Source organism: Tamandua tetradactyla, chromosome 7 (assembly GCF_023851605.1).
Source record: "Tamandua tetradactyla isolate mTamTet1 chromosome 7, mTamTet1.pri, whole genome shotgun sequence".
Taxonomy (NCBI): domain Eukaryota; kingdom Metazoa; phylum Chordata; class Mammalia; order Pilosa; family Myrmecophagidae; genus Tamandua; species Tamandua tetradactyla.
In genome coordinates this window covers 123,462,059-123,485,828 of record NC_135333.1, presented here as the reverse complement: position 1 = coordinate 123,485,828, position 23,770 = coordinate 123,462,059, and the positions used below count along the sequence as shown (strand labels likewise).

Below are 23,770 nucleotides of genomic sequence, written 5' to 3'. Positions count from 1 at the left end.
TTTGTTTCTGGCTAATCACACTCAACATAATGTCCTTAAGGTCCATTCATGTTGTTACATACTTCATAACTTTATTCTGTCTTACAGCTGCATAATATTCCATCTTATGTAAATGTCACAGTTTGTTTAGTCAACGCTCTGTTGATGGACATTTTGGCTGTTTCCATCTCTTGGTAATTGTTAATCATGCTGCTATAAACATTGGTGTGCAAATGTCCATTTGTATCCTTGTCCTCATGTCCTTTGAGTAGAGACAGCATATAGATAGGTCCTGTTTTTTAATCCATTCTGCCAGACTATGTCTTTTGATTGGGGAGTTTAATCCATTAACATTCAGTGTTATTACTGAATGGGCAGTACTTTCTTCTACTATTTTGCTTTCTGGATTTTATATGTCATATCTAATTTCCCTTCTTTTTACCTCTACTCATAGTCTTCCTTTCTACACTCTTCTCCACTCCTCTCTCTTCTGTCTTCATATCTGTCTCTAGTGTTCCCTTTAGTATTTCTTGCAGAGCTGGTCTCTTGGTCACAAATTCTCTCATTTGTGAATCTCCTCATTTTTTGTCTGAAAATATTTTAATTTCTCCCTCATTTTTGAAGGACAATTTTGCTGGATATAGAGTTCTTGGTTGGCAGTTTTTCTCTTTTAATAATTTAAATATATTATCCTACTGTCTTCTTGCCTCCATGGTTTCTGCTGAGAGATCTGCGCATAGTCTTACTGGGCTTCCCTTGTATGTGATGGATTGCTTTTCTCTTGCTGCTTTCAAGATCCTCTCTTTCTCTTTGACCTCTGACATTCTGATTATTAAATGTCTTGGAGTATGTCTATTTGGATCTATTCTCTTTGGAGTATGCTGCACTTCTTGGATCTGTAATTTTAAGTCTTTCATAAGAGTTGGGAAATTTTCAGTGATAATTTCCTCCATTAGTTTTTCTCCTCCTTTTCCTTTCTCTTCTCCTTCTGGGACACCCACAACACATATATTCATGCCCTTCATATTGTCTTTCAATTCCCTGAGTCCCTGCTCATATTTTTCTATTTTTCTTCCTGTAGTTTCTGTTTCTTGTCGGATTTCAGATGTTCCGTCCTCCAGTTCAGAAATCCTATGTTCTGTCTCTCGAAATCTACCATTATAGGTTTCCATTGTTTTTTTCATCTCTTCTACTGTGTCTTTCATTCCCATAAGTTCTGTGATTTGTATTTTCAGACTTTGTTTCTTCTTTTTGTTCTTTCCTTGTCTTCTTTATATCCTCCCTCAATTCATTGATTTGGTTTTTGATGAGGTTTTCCGTGTCTATTTGTATATTCTGAATTAATTGTTTCAGCTCCTGTATGTCATTTGAATTGTTGGTTTGTTCCTTTGACTGGCCATATCTTCAATTTTCCTAGTGTGATTTGTTATTTTTTGCTGGTGTCTAGGCACTTAATTACCTTAATTAGTTTATTCTGGAGATTGCTTTCATTTCTTTTATCTAGGGTTTTCTTGCTGGATGAATTTTTTGTCTGTCTGTTCTTTGACATTCCGTTCAGCTTTATCTGGACCTTTAGCTTAACTTTTGTTTAACAGAGGAGAATTTTTCAGTTCTTGTTTTCTTGTTTCTTGCCCTGCTTGTGTGGTGCCTTCCCACCCCCCGCCCCCCACACACACACTTAGGAGGGTCTACTTAGATATTATAGACCCCAGCCAGATTTTCCCAGACCAAACTGACCTCCTATCAGGAGGAAAGAGTCACCTGTGTCGGTTTTCCCTGAGGGTGAGACCCAGCAGGTTGAAAGACTTTGCTGTGAAGTCTCTGGACTCTTTCTTATCTTGCCCTGTGTGTGGTGCTTGTCTGACTGCAGGTCCCATCAGCATAAGATGATGTGGTACCTTTACTTTGGCAGGCTCTCCCTGCTGGGGGCATGGTGGAGACAGAGGAGAGGTTGTAGGCTGGTTTTAATGGCTTCAAATTATCAAGCCCTGGTGTCTGGATTCCTTGATGGTGGGATTCCACCTGAGTTGGGCTTCACTCCTCCCCTGTGGAAGGCACAAGCTCCAGACAAGCCTCCAAAAGAGCTCACTTCTGCCTATGCCTGGGGCAATTGCAGCCTGAAAAATTCTGCCACTGTATCCAGAGGCAATCAAGCCTTTGTAGATACACAGCCACAAAAACCTCTGTTTCCTTATTTTTTTTTCCCCCGTTTTCTGTCAATCCTGCCCCCTTGGTGCCAGGGCAAAAATGAGCAACCTCCGCTTTGATCAGGTTCACCTAAGCTGGGGGCCTACTTTTAGTAGTCAGAATTTGTTAATTCGTTCCACAATTGGCGATTGAATGTGCCCAGAAACTGCTGCTGGTAAGTCCTTTCCTCTCCCCTCTAGGAAGAGGCCTTGGGGGAGGGGCGCGGGCCACCGCAGCTTTGGGAACTCACGGTTCTGGGGGGGTGCTCCCAGCCAGTCCAGCTGGTCCAGACTGGGGTACGCTGTGTGTCCAGTCACTGTCATGGCTCGGGGAGCTGTTCTGTACTGTTTCTGGTTATTTAGTAGTTGTTCTGGAGGGCAAACTAAAATGCACACGTTGTTAAGCCGCCATCTTGACCCGGAACTCCTCTCTAGCTTAAGTTTTGTTTAACAGAGGAGAGTTTTTCAGTTCTTATTTCCTTGTTTCTTGCCCTGCTTCTATGGTGCCTTTCCCCCGACACACTTAGGAGGGCCTACTTAGGTATTATAGACCCCAGCCGGATTTTCCCAGACCAAACTGACCTCCTATCAGGAGGAAAGAGTCACCTGTGTCGGTTTTCCCTGAGGGTGAGACCCAGCAGGTTGAAAGACTTTCCTGTGAAGTCTCTGGACTCTGTTTTTCTCATCCTGCCCAGTATGTGGTGCTTGTCTTCCTGTGGGTCCCACCAGCGTAAGATGATTTGGTACCTTTAACTTTGGCAGACTCTCCCTGCTGGGGGCGTGGTGGAGACAGAGGAGAGGTTGTAGGCTGGTTTTAATGGCTTCAAATTTCCAAACCCTGGGGGGTCTGAATTCCTTGAGAGGGATTCCACCTGAGTTGTGCTTCACCCCTCCCCTGGGGAAGGCACAGCCTCCAGACAAGCCCCCAAACAAGCTCGCTTCCGCCTATGCCTGGGGCAGTTGCAGCCTGAGAAGTCCTGCTGCTATATCCAAAGGCAGTCAAGCCTTTGTAGAAAGACAGCCACAGAAACCTCTGTTTCCTTCTTTTATTTTTTCTTTTTCTGTCAACCCTGCCCTCTTGGTGCTGGGATGAAAATAAGTGACCTCGCTTTCACCAGGTTCACCTGAGCTGGGGGACTATTTTTAGTAGTCAGAATTTGTTAATTAATTCCACCATTGGCCTTTGATTGTACTCAGCCCCTCCTGCTGGTAAAGTCTCTTTCCTTTCCCCACTGGGAAGCAGCTTGTGGGGGAGGGGTGCTGGCTGCTGTGGCTTGGGGATCTCATGGTTCTGGGGGGAGCTCGCAGCCGGTCCAGCTGGTCCAGACTGGGGTATGCTGTGTGTCTTGTCACTGACATGGCCCCAGGAGCTGTTCTGTACTGTTTCTGGTTATTTAGTAGTTGTTCTGGAGGACAACTAAAATGCGCACATTGCTAAGCCTCCATCTTGACCCCTCCTTTACTCTTAATGTATTCAGATATTCTCTCTCTCTCGTCATTCTTATAGCACCAGAGATGGGAGCTCCAAGAATCCAAAAGAAGAAACGGTTTCAGATTGAGGATGAAGATGAGAATGACTGAAGATCCAGAAGCCTAGGGGTAGATATAGACCCGTTCATAGACAGTGAATTTAAGCCAGAGTTGGGAGGGTCATATAAAACCCAGGAACTCCTCTTACTGGACAGAAGCAGCAGGGTCCTCGGCTTCCCAATGGATTTAAGGCCCAGGAATTTCTGGAACCAATGTACCCAGATCATGCTTTTTCCATTTTTATCAGCATGCTCCAATAGCTCCCTGGAGATGTACTACTTTTCTTCTAGGAACCTACTTCTCTTTCTCTTCTTGGTTCTTAGAGCCCCCTGGCAGATGAGAGGGGTGAGTGAAATATAGAGGGTTCCCTACACTCCTCTTATTAGATCATTCCTTTTGGCTTTCTGTTGGAGGTGAGTCAAGCACCAGATGGGGAACGTTTTAACATCATGATGGGTGGGAATTTCATACCATTTTTCAAGGTACAGATGCCCCTATCCTCATTTTCTTTCCTGTATCACCCATGAGAAACACACTGAGTCCAATTCCAACAGTTAAGACAGGGTTGGAATGAGGTACCCTCTAGCTGATGGAATGTGTTTTGTATTAAATTAAACATGTAAAATTAAAAGGTGTTAATTTTGGTCTGATTTGCCATTCTGTCCAAACTCCTTTGCTTTCCTTCTCTCCCCTGCCCCCGTACCCCCCAACAGAAGATAGAAGATTTCCCACTTTGAGTAGGGTAAATCTTTAATTTTACAAGAGTATGCAACAGGAAGAAGCAGGGGCCAAAAGGGAGAAAAAGTCAGTTTTTCAGCTTGGGGGAAGGGGAAGGGCAAAGTCTGGGCTGGAAAGTGATAGATAAATATTTCAAATGTCATACCCTTCACTCGTCTTAGAAAAGATCAACTTTCTGACTCCCTTGTGTTTCCAGCTGAGTTAGAGAGAAGGTGAGATTGAGAAGATAGCCATTCAGGCCAGAGGGTCACCAAGGTGAAGGATGCATTTAGACTGTCTTGTTTTCACTGACTTGGTCTTTTTTTCCTGAACAAATGAGGATCACCCATGGCCTTTGGAGTGGGGGGTGGGGGGTAAGGGTGGGTCCAGGATAATTGAAGTTTCCAAGGACTCAGACACTTCCTAGATCTGGCTAAGTTTATGTATTTATTTATTTTAACTTTTTTATTGTATAAATAACGTATATGCAAAGTAAAGAAAGAAAAAAGCAATAGTTTTCAAAGCACTCTTCAACAAGTAGTTACAGGACAGATCCCAGAGTTTGTCACTGACCACCATACCATCATCTCAGATTTTTCCTTCTAGCGGCTCCAAAACATTGGAGGCTAAAAGAAATATATATATATTTTTTATTGTCACTTTTTTCTTTTTTTATGAAAAATAACATACAAAAAACAATAAATTTCAAAAAATTGCAATAGTTAGTTGTAGAACAGATTTTAGAGTTTGGTCTGGGTTATAGTTCTACAATTTTTGGTTTTTATATCTAGCTTCTCTAAGATACTGGAGACTGAAAGAAATATTGATATCATTTAGCAATCATACTCATTTGTTAAACCCTACCTTCTCTGTATAATTCCACCATCACCTTTGATCTTTCTATCTCACTTTTTAATGGTGTTTGGGCTATGCCCATTCTAACTTTTTTTATGTTGGAAGGGGCTGTCAATAATAAAGGGTAGGAAGATAGAACTAACTGCTGTTATGGAGAGGCTGGGCCCTCTAGGTTTTAGGACTTATCTGGTCCAGGAACCCATCTGGAGGTTGTAGGTTTCTGGGAAGTTACCCTAGTGCATGGAACCTTTGTAGAATTATATTGCCCTGGGTGTTCTTTAGGATTGGCTGGAATGGTTTTGGTTGTTGTTCTAGTTTGCTAACTGGCAGAATGCGATATATCAGAAACAGAATGGCTTTTAAAAGGGGGGAGTCTAATAAATTGTGTTGTTTACAGTTCTAAGCCCACAAAAATGTCCCAATTAAAGTAAGGCTATAAAAATGTCCAATCTAAGGCACTTGGGAAATATAACTTGATTCAAGAAGGCCAATGACTTTCAGGTTTTCTCTCTCAACTGGAAAGCCACGTGGTAAACATGGCAACATCCGCTAGCTTTCTCTCCAGGCTTCTTGTTTCATGAAGCTCCCCCAGGGGCGTTTTTCTTCTTCATCTCCAAGGGTCTCTGGCTACATGGGCTCTCTGGTAGTTCTCACGGCTCTCTCCAAAATGCTTCCTCTTTTAAAGGATTCCAGTAAGCTAATAAAGACCCACCTGCAATGGGTGGAGTCATGTCTTCTTCTAATCAAAGGTTACTATCCACAATTGGATGAGAGGTTAATATCCACAATTTTCCCAAACTGTGGGAAAAGGCAGTTTCCATAAGACGGATCTGGATTAAAACATGACTTTTGTAGGGTATATAATCCTTTCAAACTGGCACAATTGGGTTTGGTAAGTTATGATAGGTAGCAATGACTAATTGAAGCTTGCTTAAGAGTGACCTCCAGAGTAGACTCTCGGCTCTATTTGAACTCTCTCAGCCACTGATACCTTATTTGTTACACTTCTTTTCCGCATTTTGGTCAGGATGGCCTTGTTGATCCCACACTGCCAGGAAGACTTTCAAACCTTGATGTCATGTCCCACACAGGGGGAAAGGCAATGATTTCACTTGCAGTTGGGCTTAGAGTGAGGCCACATCTGAGCAACAAAAGAGGTCCTCCAGAAGTAACTCTTAGGCATACCTATAGGTAATCTAATCTCTGCTACATACATAAGAGGAAGGCATTCTTTGTGGGTGGAAGGTAGAATTTGAGAGTGATGAACTTGGATAGTTAGCAGGAGAAATTTTCAAACTAGATGTGGAAAATGTAGTCTGGCTATTCCTTGCACCTTATAGTAAAAATGTGAGAGGAAGTTGAGAACTGAACTCTTGGGTAAAAAGAAAACAGAAATTGATGGTCTGGAAAATTCTCGGCTTCCAAAAAGTGAGACCTCAGTGAGTAGGGCTCCATGTGAGGATTTAACCAAACATGGAACAAGTCAGCCATTTCAGGAAAAGCCAGGATTGGAAATGGAGTTATCCAAAACGATTTGTGGAAAGTCCTATTCTCTGATAGTTAGGATCCCTGCATAATACATAGAAAACAGACAAGAGTGTTGCAGGATTGGAACCACTGCTAGTCTGGACTAAAAGGGAAAAATGACTTCAGAGGCAAAACTATAGAAGCTAAGGTCAGAAGCCAAGAAACCTCAGACCAGGAGAGTGGATCTACCCATGTGTTTGAAGAGGGTGAGTTTGCTCCAAAGGCCAAGTACGGCCTTCCACTCAAGAAGAGTTTTGTCACCCCAAGCCTTAGAGAGGGTGGAGCACATAAGCCAGGGATTGGTTGGGAGCCTGGCTGCCATCCCATTGTTCTGGAGGGGTTGAGCATGTGCCCCAGGGATGGCAGAGATCCCAGGTGCTGCCCCGAAGCCTGGAGTGAATGGAGCTGAGAAAAAGGTGGTTTTCCCATGTGCCCCAGTGTTGCAACTCACCCCAGCATTTGGAGAGAGCAAGGCTGCTGTGTAGGCCCTTGGAAAAGGTTGGACTAACATTTCTAAAGCCCCAAGGATAAATGCTCTCAGACTTTGATTTTTTTTAAATATTTTTATTGATAAATCTTCACACACATACATTCCACACATGATGTGCAATCCGTGACTCACAAGATCATCACATAGTTATTTATTCAGCACCATGATAATTTTTTTTAACATTTGCATCACTCCAGAAAAAGAAAAAGGAAAAACTCATTCATACCATACCCTTTACCCCTCCCTCTCATTGACCGCTAGTATTTACATGTACCCAATTTATTTTACCCTTTGTCCCCCCTATTACTTATTTTTTATCCATTTTTCTTACTCATCTGTCCATATCTTGGATAAAAGGAGCATCAGATGCAAGGTTTTCACAATCCTACAGTCATATTATAAAAGTTATATCTATATACAATCATCTTCAAGAAACAAGGCTACTAGAACACAGATCAGAGGTTTCAGGTACTTCCCTCCAGCCACTTCAATACACTATAAACTAAAAAGGGATATCTATATAATGCATATTATATTATAATGCATATTCTCTCTGTTCATTTTTTTAATGAAAGTAATGATCCTGTCACTATTTAGTTCTCATAATGTGTATTTACAGAAAAAGAATGTTCATTTCAAATTTTGATAATTTTACAATTTTTTGCAGTTGAATCAAACAACGGATATCTCAGTGTCTGTTCATTTTTAAAGTTTTATTCACACATCATACAACCCAACCGAAGTGCATAGACATACTGTCATCACCATAATCTTTTTGTCACCATAATCTATATAAAGACACTTCCTTTACTTCCACAAAGAATCCATACCCTGCCCCCATGTCCCTCCCCTCCTCCCCACCCCCATGTCTGTTGACATTTAGTTCTGGCATAATGCTGTTACATTCACTGGAAGCATATTACAATGTTGCTGTTGACTATAGACCCAAGTTTGCATTGATTGTACTTTTTCTCCCTTATACCATCTATTTTGAGCACCCTAACATTCATTTGGTTTCCCTCATGCAAAAACGTTTTTTATTTGTACATTTAATCATTATCATTGTCTATTATAGGCATTATACTGTCTCAGTATTTATCCTCTATCTTTCCTTCTCGTTTCATATGTGTCTTCAGCCCTTCTCCCTAAATCATGCTCACATTCAGCTTCATTCAGTATACTTAGGTGCTACAGTCAGGTAGTATTGTGCTAGCCATTTCCAAGTTTTTACAATCAGTCCTGTTGCACAATCTATTCCTTCAGCACCAATTGCCCAATCTCCTGATAACCTGTGTTCTTAACTTCAGTTCTCAAAGTTCACTCATTAAAGTTAGTTCATATTAGTGAGACCATACAGTATTTTCCCTTTTGTTTTCGGCTAATGTAACTGAGGAGTGTCATCAAGGTTCTTCCACATTGTCATTTGCTGCATGACTTTATTCTGTCTTACTGCTGTGTAATATTCCATCGTATGTATATGCCACAGCTTGTTTAGCCACTCCTCCATTGATGGACAATTTGGGCTGTTTCCATCCCTTTGCAATTGTAAATAATACTGCTATAAACATTGCTGTGCAAATGTCCATTTGTGTCCTTGCCCTCACATCCTCTGAATATATACCTAGTAATGGGATTGCTGGATCATTTGGCAATTCTTTACTTAACGTCTTGAGAAAGCACCAAACTGCCTTCCAGAGCGGTTGTACCATTTTACATTCCCACCAGCAGTGGATAAGTGTGCTTCTTTCTCCACATCCTCTCCAGAACTTGTCGTTTTCTGTTTTGTGTGTGTGTGTGTATGTGTGGGTTTGGTTTTTTCATAATGGTCATTCTAGTGGGTGTCAGATGATATCTCATTGTGGTTTTGATTTGCATTTCCCTAATAGCCAGGGAAGGTGAGCATCTTTCCATGTGCCTTTTAGCCATTTGTATTTCCTCTTCTGAGAAGTGTCTGTTCATGTTTTTTGCCCATATTTAAATTGGGTTGTTTGTCTTTGTTGTAGAGTTGAAGAATCCCTTTATATATTCTGGATACAAAATCATTATCTGATGAATCCCAGAGTGATTTGATCAGTGAGTGGAAAAGTATTTGCAAAGTCCCCTTCAGGGAATGGTGAGAATGGGGAGAAATCCAGCTTCCCCAAGTTGAATTCTTGATATTCTCACAAGCAGTGTGGACAAGCAAAGCTATAGGCTGAGCCCCCAGTCTTGGGGTTTGTTCATAACCCCACAAAGGATAGGTCAAGTCTACTTAAAATTTAGGCCTAGGAGTCACCCCCAAGAGAGCCTCTTTTGTTGCTCAGATGTGGCCTCTCTCTCTGCAGCCAACACAACAAGCAAACTCACCACCCTCCCCCTGTCTACATGGGACATGACTCCCAGGGGTGTGGACCTTCCTGGCAACGTGGGACAGAAATCCCAGAATGAGCTGAGACTCAGCATCAAAGGATTGAGAAAAACCCTAGAGTGAGCTGAGACCCAACATCAAGGGATTGAGTAAACCTTCTCAACCAAAAGGGGGAAGAGTGAAATGAAACAAAGTATCAATGGCTGAGAGATTCCAAACAGTCGAGAGGTTATCCTGGAGGTTATTTTTTACGCATTAAGTAGATATCACCTTGTTATCCAAGATGTAATGGAGAGGCTGGAGGGAACTGCCTGAAAATGTAGAGCTGTGTTCCAGTAGCCATGTTTCTTGATGGTGATTGATTAATGATACAGCTTTCACGATGTGACTGTGTGATTGTGAAAACCTTTTGTCTGATGCTCCTTTTATCTACCATGTCAACAGATGAGTAGAACATATGGAATAAAAATAAATAATAGGGGGAACAAATGTTAAAATAAATTTAGTTTGAAATGCTAGTGATTAATGAAAGCGAGGGGTGAGGGGTATGATACGTATAATCTTTTTTTTTCTCTCTGTTATCGTTTTATTTCTCTTTCTGTTGTCTTTATTTCTTTTTCTGAATTGATGCAAATGTTCTAAGAAATGATGAATATGCAACTATGTGATGATATTGAGAATTACTGATTATATATGTAGAATGGAATGATATGTTAATGTTTTTGTTTGTTCTTAATATTTTTTAATTAATAAATAAATAAATTTAAAAAATCATTATCTGATATGTGGTTTTCAAATATTGTCTCCCATTGTGTAGGCTGCTTTTTTATTACCTTGACAAAGTTCTTTGATGCACAAAAGTGTTTAATTTTGAGGGGGTCCCATTTATTTATCTTTTTTTTCAAAGCTCATGCTTTGGGTGTAAGGTCTAGCAAACCACCTCCTACTACATATGTTCCAGGTGGATTGGCTTGACTGCCTTATCAAAGATCAATTATCCAGAGGACTTCCAGAGAAGATGGCGGCTTAGTAAGACGTGCGGGTCTTAGTTCCTCCTCCAGAACAGCTACTAGGGGAGTAGAAACAATACAGAACAGCTCCCGGAGCCACGACAGAGATCAAGAAGACAGCATACCCCATTCTGGAACGGCTGACTGGCTGGGAGAACCCGCTCCGGTGAGATCGCCGAGGGGCGCAGGCTTCCCCGGGCCGGGGCGGCAAGCGGTCGGAGTCCCTCCCTTCCTCCTTCCTGGGCCAGCTGGGAGAATTGGACAGGCGGTCCCCTCAAGCCGTGGCGGCTGGCGCCCCCCACCCCAAGCGCAGGCCCCTGGACCAACTGGGAGAATTGGATCGGAGATCCCCAGGCCGCGGAGAATGGTGACCGGGGTCCCTTCCAAACACGTGGCTTCCCGGTCCGGCTGGGAACGGTGCACTCTCCCAGGCCGCGGCGCGTGGCGCCCTCCCGCCATGCTTGGCGCCCTGGGCCGGCTAGGAGATTCAGACGGGCGCTCTCCCCGGCTGCGGCGGCCGGCGACCCCCCCCCCCACATTCGGATCCCCAGGCAGGCTGGCACTCTTCCAAGCCGCTTCGGCTGGCAAACCTCCCCCACAGCGAGAGTTTTTCAAAGTTAAAGGACACACAGCACCTTTTACTGGTGGAACCCGCAGACAAATGAGTGCCACGAGTGCCACTTACTGGGCAAGATAAGAAAAACAGAACCCAGAGATTTCACAGAAAAATCTTTCAACCTGTTGGGTCCAACACCCAGGGAAATCTGACTAAATGCCCAGACGCCAGCAGAAGATAACGGATCACGCTCAGAAAATTGAAAATATGGCCCAGTCAAAGGAACAAACCAATAGTTCAAATGAGATACAGGAGCTGAGACAACTAATGCTGAATATACGAACAGAAATGGAAAACCTCTTCAAAAACGAAATCGATAAATTGAGGGAGGACATGAAGAACACATGGGCTGAACAAAACGAAGAAATAGAAAAACTGAAAAAACAAATCACAGAACTTATGGAAGTGAAGGATAAAGTAGAAAAGATGGAAAAAACAATGGATACCTACAATGATAGATTTAAAGAGACAGAAGGTAGAATTAGTGATTTGGAGGATGGAACATCTGAATTCCAAAAAGAAACAGAAACTATCAGGAAAAGAATGGAAAAATTTGAACAGGGGATCAGGGAACTGAAGGACAATATGAAGCGCAAAAATATACGTGTTGTGGGTGTCCCAGAAGGAGAAGAGAAGGGAAAAGGAGGAGAAAAACTAATGGAAGAAATTATCACGGGAAATTTCCCAACTCTTATGAAAGACCTAAAATTACAGATCCAAGAAGTGCAGCGCACCCCAAAGAGAATAGACCCAAATAGGTATTCTCCAAGACACTTACTAGTTAGAATGTCAGAAGTCAAAGAGAAAGAGAGGATCTTGAAAGCAGCAAGAGAAAAACAATCTGTCACATACAAGGGAAACCCAATAAGACTATGTGTGGATTTCTCAGCAGAAACCATGGAAGCTAGAAGACAGTGGGATGATATATTTAAATTACCAAAAGAGAAAAACTGCCAACCAAGACTTCTATATCCAGCAAAATTTTCCTTCAAAAATGAGAGAGAAATTAAAACATTCTCAGACAAAAAGTCACTGAGAGAATTTGTGACCAAGAGACCAGCTCTGCAAGAAATACTAAAGGGAGCACTAGAGTCAGATACGAAAAGACAGAAGAGAGAGGTATGGAGAAGAGTGTAGAAAGAAGGAAAATCAGATATGAGGTACATAATACAAAAGACAAAATGGTAGAGGAAAATATTATCCAAACAGTAATAACACTAAATGTTAATGGACCGAATTCCCCAATCAAAAGACATAGACTGGCAGAATGGATTAAAAAACAGGATCCTTCTATATGCTGTCTACAGGAAACACATCTTAGACCCAAAGATAAACATAGGTTGAAAGTGAAAGGTTGGGAAAAGATATTTCATGCAAATAACAATCAGAAAAGAGCAGGAGTAGCTATACTAATATCCAACAAATTAGACTTCAAATGTAAAACAGTTAAAAGAGACAAAGAAGGACACTATCTACTAATAAAAGGAACAATTAAACAAGAAGACATAACAATCATAAATATTTATGCACCGAACTGGAATGCCCCAAAATACGTGAGGAATACACTGCAAACACTGAAAAGGGAAATAGACACATATACCATAATAGTTGGAGACTTCAATTCACCACTCTCATCAATGGACAGAACATCTAGACAGAGGATCAATAAAGAAATAGAGAATCTGAATATTACTATAAATGAGCTAGACTTAACAGACATTTATAGGACATTACATCCCACAACAGCAGGATACACCTTTTTCTCAAGTGCTCATGGATCATTCTCAAAGATAGACCATATGCTGGGTCACAAAGCAAGTCTTAACAAATTTTAAAAGATTGAAATCATACACAACACTTTCTCGGACCATAAAGGAATGAAGTTGGAAATCAATAATAGGCGGAGTGCCAGAAAATTCACAAATACGTGGAAGCTCAACAACACACTCTTAAACAACGAGTGGGTCAAAGAAGAAATTGCAAGAGAAATTAGTAAATACCTCGAGGTGAATGAAAACAAAAACACAACATATCAAAACTTATGGGACGCAGCAAAGGCAGTGCTAAGAGGGAAATTTATTGCCCTAAATGCCTATATCAGAAAAGAAGAAAAGGCAAAAATGCAGGAATTAACTGTCCACTTGGAAGAACTGGAGAAAGAACAGCAAACGAATCCCAAAGCAAGCAAAAGGAAAGAAATAACAAAGATTAGAGCAGAAATAAATGAAATTGAAAACATGAAAACAATAGAGAAAATCAATAAGACCAGAAGTTGGTTCTATGAGAAAATCAATACGATTGATGGGCCCTTAGCAAGATTGACAAAAAGAAGAAGAGAGAGGATGCAAATAAATAAGATCAGAAATGGAAGAGGAGACGTAACTACTGACCTCACAGAAATAATGGAGGTAATAACAGGATACTATGAACAACTTTACGCTAATAAATACAACAATTTAGATGAAATGGACGGGTTCCTGGAAAGACATGAACAACCAATTTTGACTCAAGAAGAAATAGATGACCTCAACAAACCAATCACAAGTAAAGAAATTGAATTAGTCATTCAAAAGCTCCCTAAAAAGAAAAGTCCAGGACCAGACGGCTTCACATGTGAATTCTATCAAACATTCCAGAAAGAATTAGTACCAACTCTCCTCAAACTCTTAAAAAAAATCGAAGTGGAGGGAAAACTACCTAATTCATTCTATGAAGCCAACATCACCCTCATACCAAAACCAGGCAAAGATATTACAAAAAAAGAAAACTACAGACCAATCTCTCTAATGAATATAGATGCAAAAATCCTCAATAAAATTCTAGCAAATCGTATCCAACAACACATTAAAAGAATTATACATCATGACCAAGTAGGATTCATCCCAGGTATGCAAGGATGGTTCAACATAAGAAAATCAATTAATGTAATACACCATATCAACAAATCAAAGCAGAAAAATCACATGATCATCTCAATTGATGCAGAGAAGGCATTTGACAAGATTCAACATCCTTTCCTGTTGAAAACACTTCAAAAGATAGGAATACAAGGGAACTTCCTTAAAATGATAGAGGGAATATATGAAAACCCACAGCTAATATCATCCTCAATGGGGAAAAATTGAAAACTTTCCCCTTAAGATCAGGAACAAGACAAGGATGTCCACTATCACCACTATTATTCAACATTGTGTTGGAGGTTCTAGCCAGAGCAATTAGACAAGAAAAAGAAATACAAGGCATCAAAATTGGAAAGGAAGAAGTAAAACTATCACTGTTTGCAGACGATATGATACTATACATCGAAAACCCGGAAAAATCCACAACAAAACTACTAGAGCTAATAAATGAGTACAGCAAAGTAGCAGGTTACAAGATCAACATTCAAAAATCTGTAGCATTTCTATACACTAGTAATGAACAAGCTGAGGGGGAAATCAAGAAACGAATCCCATTTACAATTGCAACTAAAAGAATAAAATACCTAGGAATAAATTGAACTAAAGAGACAAAAAACCTATATAAATAAAACTACAAAAAACTGTTAAAAGAAATCACAGAAGACCTAAATAGATGGAAGGGCATACCGTGTTCATGGATTGGAAGACTAAATATAGTTAAGATGTCAATTCTACCTAAATTGATCTACAGATTCAATGCAGTACCAATCAAAATCCCAACAACTTATTTTTCAGAAATAGAAAAACCAATAAGCAAATTTATCTGGAAGGGCAGGGTGCCCCGAATTGCTAAAAACATCTTGAGGAAAAAAAAACGAAGCTGGAGGTCTTGCACTGCCTTACTTTAAGGCATATTATGAAGCCACAATGGTCAAAACAGCATGGTATTGGCATAAAGATAGATATATCGACCAATGGAATTGAATAGAGTGCTCAGATATAGACCCTCTCATCTATGGACATTTGATCTTTGATAAGGCAGTCAAGCCAACTCACCTGGGACAGAACAGTCTCTTCAATAAATGGTGCCTAGGGAACTGGATATCCATATGCAAAAGAATGAAAGAAGACCCATATCTCACATCCTATACAAAAGTTAACTCAAAATGGATCAAAGATCTAAACATTAGGTCTAAGACCATAAAACAGTTAGAGGAAAATGTTGGGAGATATCTTATGGATCTTACAACTGGAGGCGGTTTTATGGACCTTAAACCTAAAGCAAGAGCACTGAAGAAGGAAATAAATAAATGGGAACTCCTCAAAATTAAACACTTTTGTGCATCAAAGAACTTCATCAAGAAAGTAGAAAGACAGCCTTCACAATGGGAGACAATATTTGGAAATGATATATCAGATAAAGGTCTAGTATCCAGAATTTATAAAGAGATTGTTCATCTCAACAACAAAAAGACAGCCAACCCAATTACAAAATGGGAAAAAGACTTGAACAGACACCTCTCAGAAGAGGAAATACGGATGGCCAAGAGGCACATGAAGAGATGCTCAATGTCCCTGGCCATTAGAGAAATGCAAATCAAAACCACAATGAGATATCATCTCACACCCACCAGAATGGCCATTATCAACAAAACAGAAAATGACAAGTGCTGGAGAGGATGCGGAGAAAGAGGCACACTTATCCACTGTTGGTGGGAATGTCAAAGGGTGCAACCACTGTGGAAGGCAGTTTGGCGGTTCCTCAAAAAGCTGAATATAGAATTGCCATACGACCCAGCAATACCATTGCTAGGTATCTACTCATAGGACTTAAGGGCAAAGACACAAACGGACATTTGCACACCAATGTTTATAGCAGCATTATTTACAATTGCAAAGAGATGGAAACAGCCAAAATGTCCATCAACAGAAGAGTGGCTAAACAAACTGTGGTATATACATACGATGGAATATTATGCAGCTTTAAGACAAGATAAACTTATGAACCATGTAATAACATGGATGGACCTAGAGAATATTATGCTGAGTGAATCCAGCCAAAAACTAAAGGACAAATACTGTATGGTCCCACTGATGTGAACAGACATTCGAGAATAAACTTGAAATATGTCATTGGTAACAGAGTTCAGCAGGAGTTAGAAACAGGGTAAGACAATGGGTAATTGAAGCTGAAGGGATACAGACTGTGCAACAGGACTAGATACAAAAACTCAAAAATGGACAGCACAATAATACCTAATTGTAAAGTAATCATGTTAAAACACTGAATGAAGCTGCATCTGAGCTATAGGTTTTTGTTTTGTTTTGTTTTGATTTTACTATTATTACTTTTATTTTTTTCTCTATATTAACATTCTATATCTTTTTCGGTTATGTTGCTAGTTCTTCTAAACCAATGCAAATGTACTAAGAAATGATGATCAGGCATCTATGTGATGATGTTAAGAATTAATGATTGCATGTGTAGAATGGTATGATCTCTAAATGTTGGGTTAATTTCTTTTTTTTCCGTTAATTAAAAAAAAAAAAAAGAGAAGGGATAATTGAAGATGAAGGGATACAGACTACAACGGGACTGGATATAAAAACTCAGAAATGGACAGCACAATACTACCCAATTGTAATGCAATTATGTTAAAACACTGAATGAAGCTGCATGTGAGGTATAGGTTTTTTGTTTTTGTTTTTTTTGTTTTTTTTCTTTCTATTATTGTTTTAATTCTTATTCTGTTGTCTTTTTATTTCTTTTTCTAAATCGATGCAAATGTACTAAGAAATGATGAATATGCAACTATGTGATGTTATTAAGAATTACTGATTGTACATGTAGATTGGAATGATTTCTAATTGTTTTGTTAATTCTTTTTTTTAATTAATAAAAAAAAAATAAAATAAAATAAAAAAAAAAAAAAAAAAAAAGAAATCACAGAAGACCTAAATAGATGGAAGGGCATACCGTGTTCATGGATTGGAAGACTAAATATAGTTAAGATGTCAATTCTACCTAAATTGATCTACAGATTCAATGCAGTACCAATCAAAATCCCAACAACTTATTTTTCAGAAATAGAAAAACCAATAAGCAAATTTATCTGGAAGGGCAGGGTGCCCCGAATTGCTAAAAACATCTTGAGGAAAAAAAACGAAGCTGGAGGTCTCACGCTGCCTTACTTTAAGGCATATTATGAAGCCACAATGGTCAAAACAGCATGGTATTGGCATAAAGATAGATATATCGACCAATGGAATTGAATAGAGTGCTCAGATATAGACCCTCTCATCTATGGACATTTGATCTTTGATAAGGCAGTCAAGCCAACTCACCTGGGACAGAACAGTCTCTTCAATAAATGGTGCCTAGGGAACTGGATATCCATATGCAAAAGAATGAAAGAAGACCCATATCTCACACCCTATACAAAAGTTAACTCAAAATGGATCAAAGATCTAAACATTAGGTCTAAGACCATAAAACAGTTAGAGGAAAATGTAGGGAGATATCTTATGAAACTTACAATTGGAGGCGGTTTTATGGACCTTGAACCTAAAGCAAGAGCACTGAAGAAGGAAATAAATAAATGGGAGCTCCTCAAAATTAAACACTTTTGTGCATCAAAGAACTTCATCAAGAAAGTAGAAAGACAGCCTACACAATGGGAGATAATATTTGGAAATGACATATCAGATAAAAGTCTAGTATCCAGAATTTATAAAGAGATTGTCCAACTCAACAACAAAAAGACAGCCAACCCAATTACAAAATGGGAAAAAGACTTGAACAGACACCTATCAGAAGAGGAAATACAAATGGCCAAAAGGCACATGAAGAGATGCTCAATGTCCCTGGCCATTAGAGAAATGCAAATCAAAACCACAATGAGATATCATCTCACACCCACCAGAATGGCCATTATCAACAAAACAGAAAATGACAAGTGCTGGAGAGGATGCGGAGAAAGAGGCACATTTATCCACTGTTGGTGGGAATGTCAAATGGTGCAACCACTGTGGAAGGCAGTTTGGCGGTTCCTCAAAAAGCTGAATATAGAATTGCCATACGACCCAGCAATACCATTGCTAGGTATCTACTCAAAGGACTTAAGGGCAAAGACACAAACGGACATTTGCACACCAATGTTTATAGCAGCGTTATTTACAATTGCAAAGAGATGGAAACAGCCAAAATGTCCATCAACAGAAGAGTGGCTAAACAAACTGTGGTATATACATACGATGGAATATTATGCAGCTTTAAGACAGAATAAACTTATGAAGCATGTAATAACATGGATGGACCTAGAGAACATTATGCTGAGTGAGTCTAGCCAAAAACTAAAGGACAAATACTGTATGGTCCCACTGATGTGAACGGACATTCGAGAATAAACTTGGAATATGTCATTGGTAACAGAGTCCAGCAGGAGTCAGAAACAGGGTAAGATAATGGGTAATTGGAGCTGAAGGGATACAGGCTGTGCAATAGGACTAGATACAAAAACTCAAAAATGAACAGCACAATAATACCTAATTGTAAAGTAGTCATGTTAAAACACTGAATGAAGCTGCATCTGAGCTATAGGTTTTTTTTTTTTTTGTCTGTCTGTTTGTCTTTTTTTCCTTTTTTTTACTATTATTATTTTTTTTCTCTATATTAACATTCTTTATCTTTTTCTGTGGTTTTGCTAGTTGTTTTCCTAAATTGATGCAAATGTACTAAGAAATGATGATCATGCATCTATGTGATGATGTTAAGAATTACTGATTGCATATGTAGGATGGAATGATTTCTAAATGTTGGGTTAATTTCTTTTTTTTTCTTTAATTAATAAAAAAAAAGATCAATTATCCAGAGATGAGAGGGTCTATTTCTGAACACTCAATTTGATTCCATTGGCCAGTATATCTTTATGCCAGTACCATGCTGTTTTGACCACTGTAGCTTAGTAGTATGCTTTAAAGTCAGGTAGTGTAAGTTCTCTCACTTCACTTTTCTTTTTTTTTTTCTTAATTTTTAAATTAAAAGTATATATATAACAACATACAAACGCAAACAATCTTAGCATAAGATCATTCTGTTCTACATATATAATCAGTAATTAACAATATCATCACTTAGTTGCATATTCATCATCATGATCATTTCCTAGAACATTTCATCAATTCAGAAAAAGAAAGAAAAAAAAAAATTCATACATACTATACCCCTTACCCCTCCCTTTCCTTAATAACTATCATTTCAATCTACTAAATTTATTTTAACGTTTGATTCTCCTATTATTTATTTTTATTCCATATGTTTTACTCGTCTGTTGACAAGGTAGATAAACGGAGCATCAGAAACAAGGTTTTCACAATCCCACAGTCACATTGTGAAAGCTATATATTATACAATCATCTTCAAGAAACATGGCTACCGGAACACAGATATATATTTTCAGGCAGTTCCCTCCAGCCTTTCCATTACATCTTGACTAACAAGGTGATATCTACTTAATGTGTAAGAATAACCTCCAGGATAACATCTCGACTCAGTTGGGAATCTCTCAGTCATTGACACTTTATTTTGTCTCATTTAGCTCTTCCCTCTTTTGGTGGAGAAGGTTTTCTCAGTCCCTTAATGCTGGTTCTCAGCTCATTCTAGGGTTTCTGTCCCACATTGCTAGGAAGGTCCACACCCCTGGGAGTCACATCCCATGTAGATGGGGGGGGGGGGCGGTGAGTTTGCTGGTTGAGTTTGCTTGTTGTGTTGAGCAACAGAAGAGATTCTCTTGGGGGTTACTCTTAGGCCTAATTTTAAGTATACTTGACCTATCCTTTGTGGGGTTAAGTTTCATATGAACAAATGCCAAGACTGGGGGCTCAGCCTGCAGCTTTGATTGTCCCCACCACTCGTGAGAATATCAAGAATTCTCCACTTGGGGAAGTTGCATTTTCCCCCTTATTCACCATCCCCCAAGGGGATTTTGCAAATCCTTTTTTACTCACTGTTCAAATCAATCTGGGATTTATTGGGGCATCAGTCTGGACAAACCTACAAAATCTTATGCCCTTCTCAAGCTTCCATGTACTTATGGTGTTCAATTAAGGTGTCTACATAAGTTATATTAGGAACTGCACTAGTCAAAATATAAATTTTGTACCAAATAAACATTTTTTGCTTTGGTCTCACACACAAGTTAAAATTTTAAAATATTAATTACCATCTATTTTCAACACCCTGAAATAATGACATTCCTTTATTCTTCCTCATGCAAAAACATTTTTAAATTTGTACATTTTGTCCCTATCATTATACACTCAAGGCATTCCTAGATTATACCTTCTCAAACTTTATCGTCTATCTTTCTTTCTGATTTCATTTGTGCCCCAGCCCTTCTCCTTCTATCATTCTCACATTCAGCTTCATTTAGTGTTCTAACATAATTGTATTACAGTTAGGTAGTATTGTGCTATCCATGCCTGAATTTTTACAATTAGTCCTGTTGCACAGTCTGTATCCCTTCACCTCCATTTACCCAATATCTTACCCTATTTCTATCTCCTGATGGTCTCTGTTACCAATGAAATTCTCCATGTTTATTCACTGATGTCAGTTCATATCAGTGAGACCATACAGTATTTGTCCTTTCGTTTCTGGCTAATCTCACTCAACATAATGTCCTCAATATCCATCCATGTGGTTACATGCTTCATAACTTTATTCTGTCTTACAGCTGCATAATATTCCATCGTATGTATATACCACAGTTTGTTTAGCCACTCGTCTGTTGATGGACATTTGGGCTGTTTCCATCTCTTCACAATTGTAAATAGTGCTGCTATAAACATTGGTATGCAAATGTCCGTTTGTGTGCTTGCCCTCCTGTCCTCTGAGTAGATACCTAGCAATGGTATTGCCAGATCATATGGCAATTCTATACTTAGCGTTCTGAGGACTGGCCAAACTGCCTTCCACTGCGGTTGTACCATTTGACATTCCTACCAACAGTGGATAAGTGTGCCTCTTTCTCCACATTCTCTCCAGCATTTGTCATTTTCTGTTTTATTGATAATGGCCATTCTGGTGGGTATGAGATAATATCTCATTGTGGTTTTGATTTGCATTTTCCTAATAGAAGTTGAGCATCTCTTCATCTGCCTTTTGGCCATTGTATTTCCTCTTCTGAGAAGTGTCTGTTCAAATCTTTTGCTCATTTTGTAGTTGGGTTGTCTGGTTTTTTTTTGTTGTTGTTGAATTGAACAATCTCTTTATAAGTTCTGGATACTAGACCTTCATCCGATATGTCGTTTCCAAATATTGTCTCCCATTGTGTAAGCTGTCTTTTTACTTTCTTGATGAAGCTCTTTGATGCACAAAAGTATTTAATTTTGAGGAGTTCCCATTTACTTATTTATTTATTGACTGCTAGTGCTTTGGGTGTAAGGTCTAGGAAACCACATCCTATTATAAGATTTATAAGATATTTCCCTACATTTTCTTCTAGCAGTTTTATGGTCTTAGATCTAATATTTAGGTCTTTGATCCATTTTCAGTTACTTTTTGTATAGGGTGTGAGATATGGGTCCTCTTTCATTCTTTTGCATGTTGATATCCAGGTCTCTAGGCGCCATTTATTGAAGAGACTGTTCTGTCCCAGGTGAGTTGGCTTGACTGCCTTAGCAAAGATCAGTTATCCATAGATGAGAGGGTCTATAGCTGAACACTCTCTTCTATTCCATTGGTCAGTATATCTATCTTTATGCCAGTACCATGCTGTTTTGACCACTGTAGCTTCATAATATGCCTTAAAGTCAGGTAGCATGAGACCTCCAACTTCATTTTTTTTCCCTCAGGATATTTTTAGCTATTCAGGGCACCCTGCCTTCCTGTTAAATTTGGTTATTGATTTTTCTATTTCTGAAAAGTAAGTTTTTGGGATTTTAATTGGTATTGTATTGAATCTGTAAATCAATTTAGGCAGAATTGACATCTTAACTATATTTAGTCTGCCAATCCATGAACATGGTATGCCATTCCATCTATTTAGGTCTCCTGTGATTTCTTTTAACAATTTCTTGTAGTTTTCTTTGTATAGGTCTTCTATCTCTTTAGTTAAATTTATTTCTAAATATTTTATTCTTATGGTTGCAATTGTAAATGGAATTTTTTCTTGATTTCCCCCTCAGATTGTTCATTACTAGTGTATAGAAACACTACAGATTTTTGAGTGCTGATCTTGTAACCTGCCACTTTGCTGTACTCATTTATTAGCTCTAGTAGCTTTGCTGTAGATTTTTTGGGATTTTTGATATATAGTATCATGTCATCTGCTAACAGTGAGAGTTTTACTTCTTCCTATACAATTTGTATGCCTTTTATTTCTTTCCTTTGTTTAATTGCTCTGGCTAGAACTTCCAGCACAATGTTTAATAACAATGGTGACAATGGGCATCCTAGTCCTGTTCCTGATCTTAGAGGGAAAGCTTTCAGTCTTTCCCCATTGAGTATACTGTTAGCTGTGGGTTTTTCATATATTCCCTTTATCATGTGGAGGAGTTCCTATCTTTTGAGGTGTTTTCTTCAAGAAAGGATGTTGATCATGGTACTGGCATAAAGATAGATATATTGATCAATAGAATTGAATAGAATGTTCAGATATAGACCCTCCCTTATATGGACAATTGATCTTTGATAAGGCAGTCAAGCCAACTCACCTGCGACATAACAGTCCCTTCAATAAATGGTGCTTGGAGAACTGGATATCCACATGCAAAAGAATGAAAGAGGATCCATATCTCATACCCTTTACAAAACAACTCAAAATGGATCAAAGACCTAAACATTAGACCTAAGACCATAAAACTTTTAGAAGAAAATGTAGGGAAATATCTTATATCTTACTCCAAAAACACAAACATTGAAGAAAGAAATAGACAAATGGGAACTCCTCAAAATTAAACACTTTTGCGCATCAAAGAACTTTGTCAAGAAAGTAAAAAGACAGCCTACACAATGGGAGACAATCTTTGGAAACGATATATCACATAAAGGTCTAGTATCAAGAATATATAAACAATTTTTCAACTCAAAAACAAAAAGACAAACAACCCAGTTACAAAATGGGCAAAAGACCTGAACAGCCACTTCTTAGAAGAGGAAATACAAATGGCTAAAAGGCAGATGAAAAAATGCTCAACTTCCGGGCTATTAGGGAAATGAAAATCAAAACCACAATGAGATATCATCTCATACCCACAAGAATGGCCACTGTCAATGAAAGAGAAGGCAACAAGTGCTGGAGAGGATGTGGAGAAAGAGGCACACTTTATCCACTGTTGGTGGGAATGTCAAATGGTACAACCGCTGTGGAAGGCAGTTTGGCGGTTCCTCAGGATGCTAAGTATAGAATTGCCATGTGATCTGGCAATACCATTGCTAGGTACCTACTCAGAGGACAGGAGGGCAAGCACGCAAACGGACATTTGCACACCAATGTTTATAGCAGCATTATTTACAATTGCCAAGAGATGGAAACAGCCCAAATGTCTATCAATAGATAGTGGCTAAACAAGCTGTAGTATAAACATATGATGTAATATTATGCAGCTGTAA

At 39.0% G+C, this 23,770-nt stretch overlaps 1 protein-coding gene and 1 long non-coding RNA gene across 6 annotated transcripts in view; one reads left to right on the top strand and one right to left on the bottom strand.

The window, feature by feature from the left end:
- The window catches only part of TIMELESS (timeless circadian regulator), a 40,294-nt gene extending 35,530 nt beyond the window's left edge, over positions 1-4,764 (top strand). For both annotated transcript variants that reach the window (XM_077111055.1, XM_077111056.1), the window contains exon 29: positions 3,673-4,764. In XM_077111055.1, the coding sequence (XP_076967170.1) occupies positions 3,673-3,746 (74 nt within the window). In that variant the 3' untranslated portion in view covers positions 3,747-4,764. The remainder of the gene's footprint in view (positions 1-3,672) is intronic.
- Positions 1-23,770, bottom strand: part of LOC143642544 (uncharacterized) — a 79,049-nt gene that overhangs the window by 35,169 nt on the left and 20,110 nt on the right. The gene's annotated exons all lie outside the window — the stretch shown is intronic.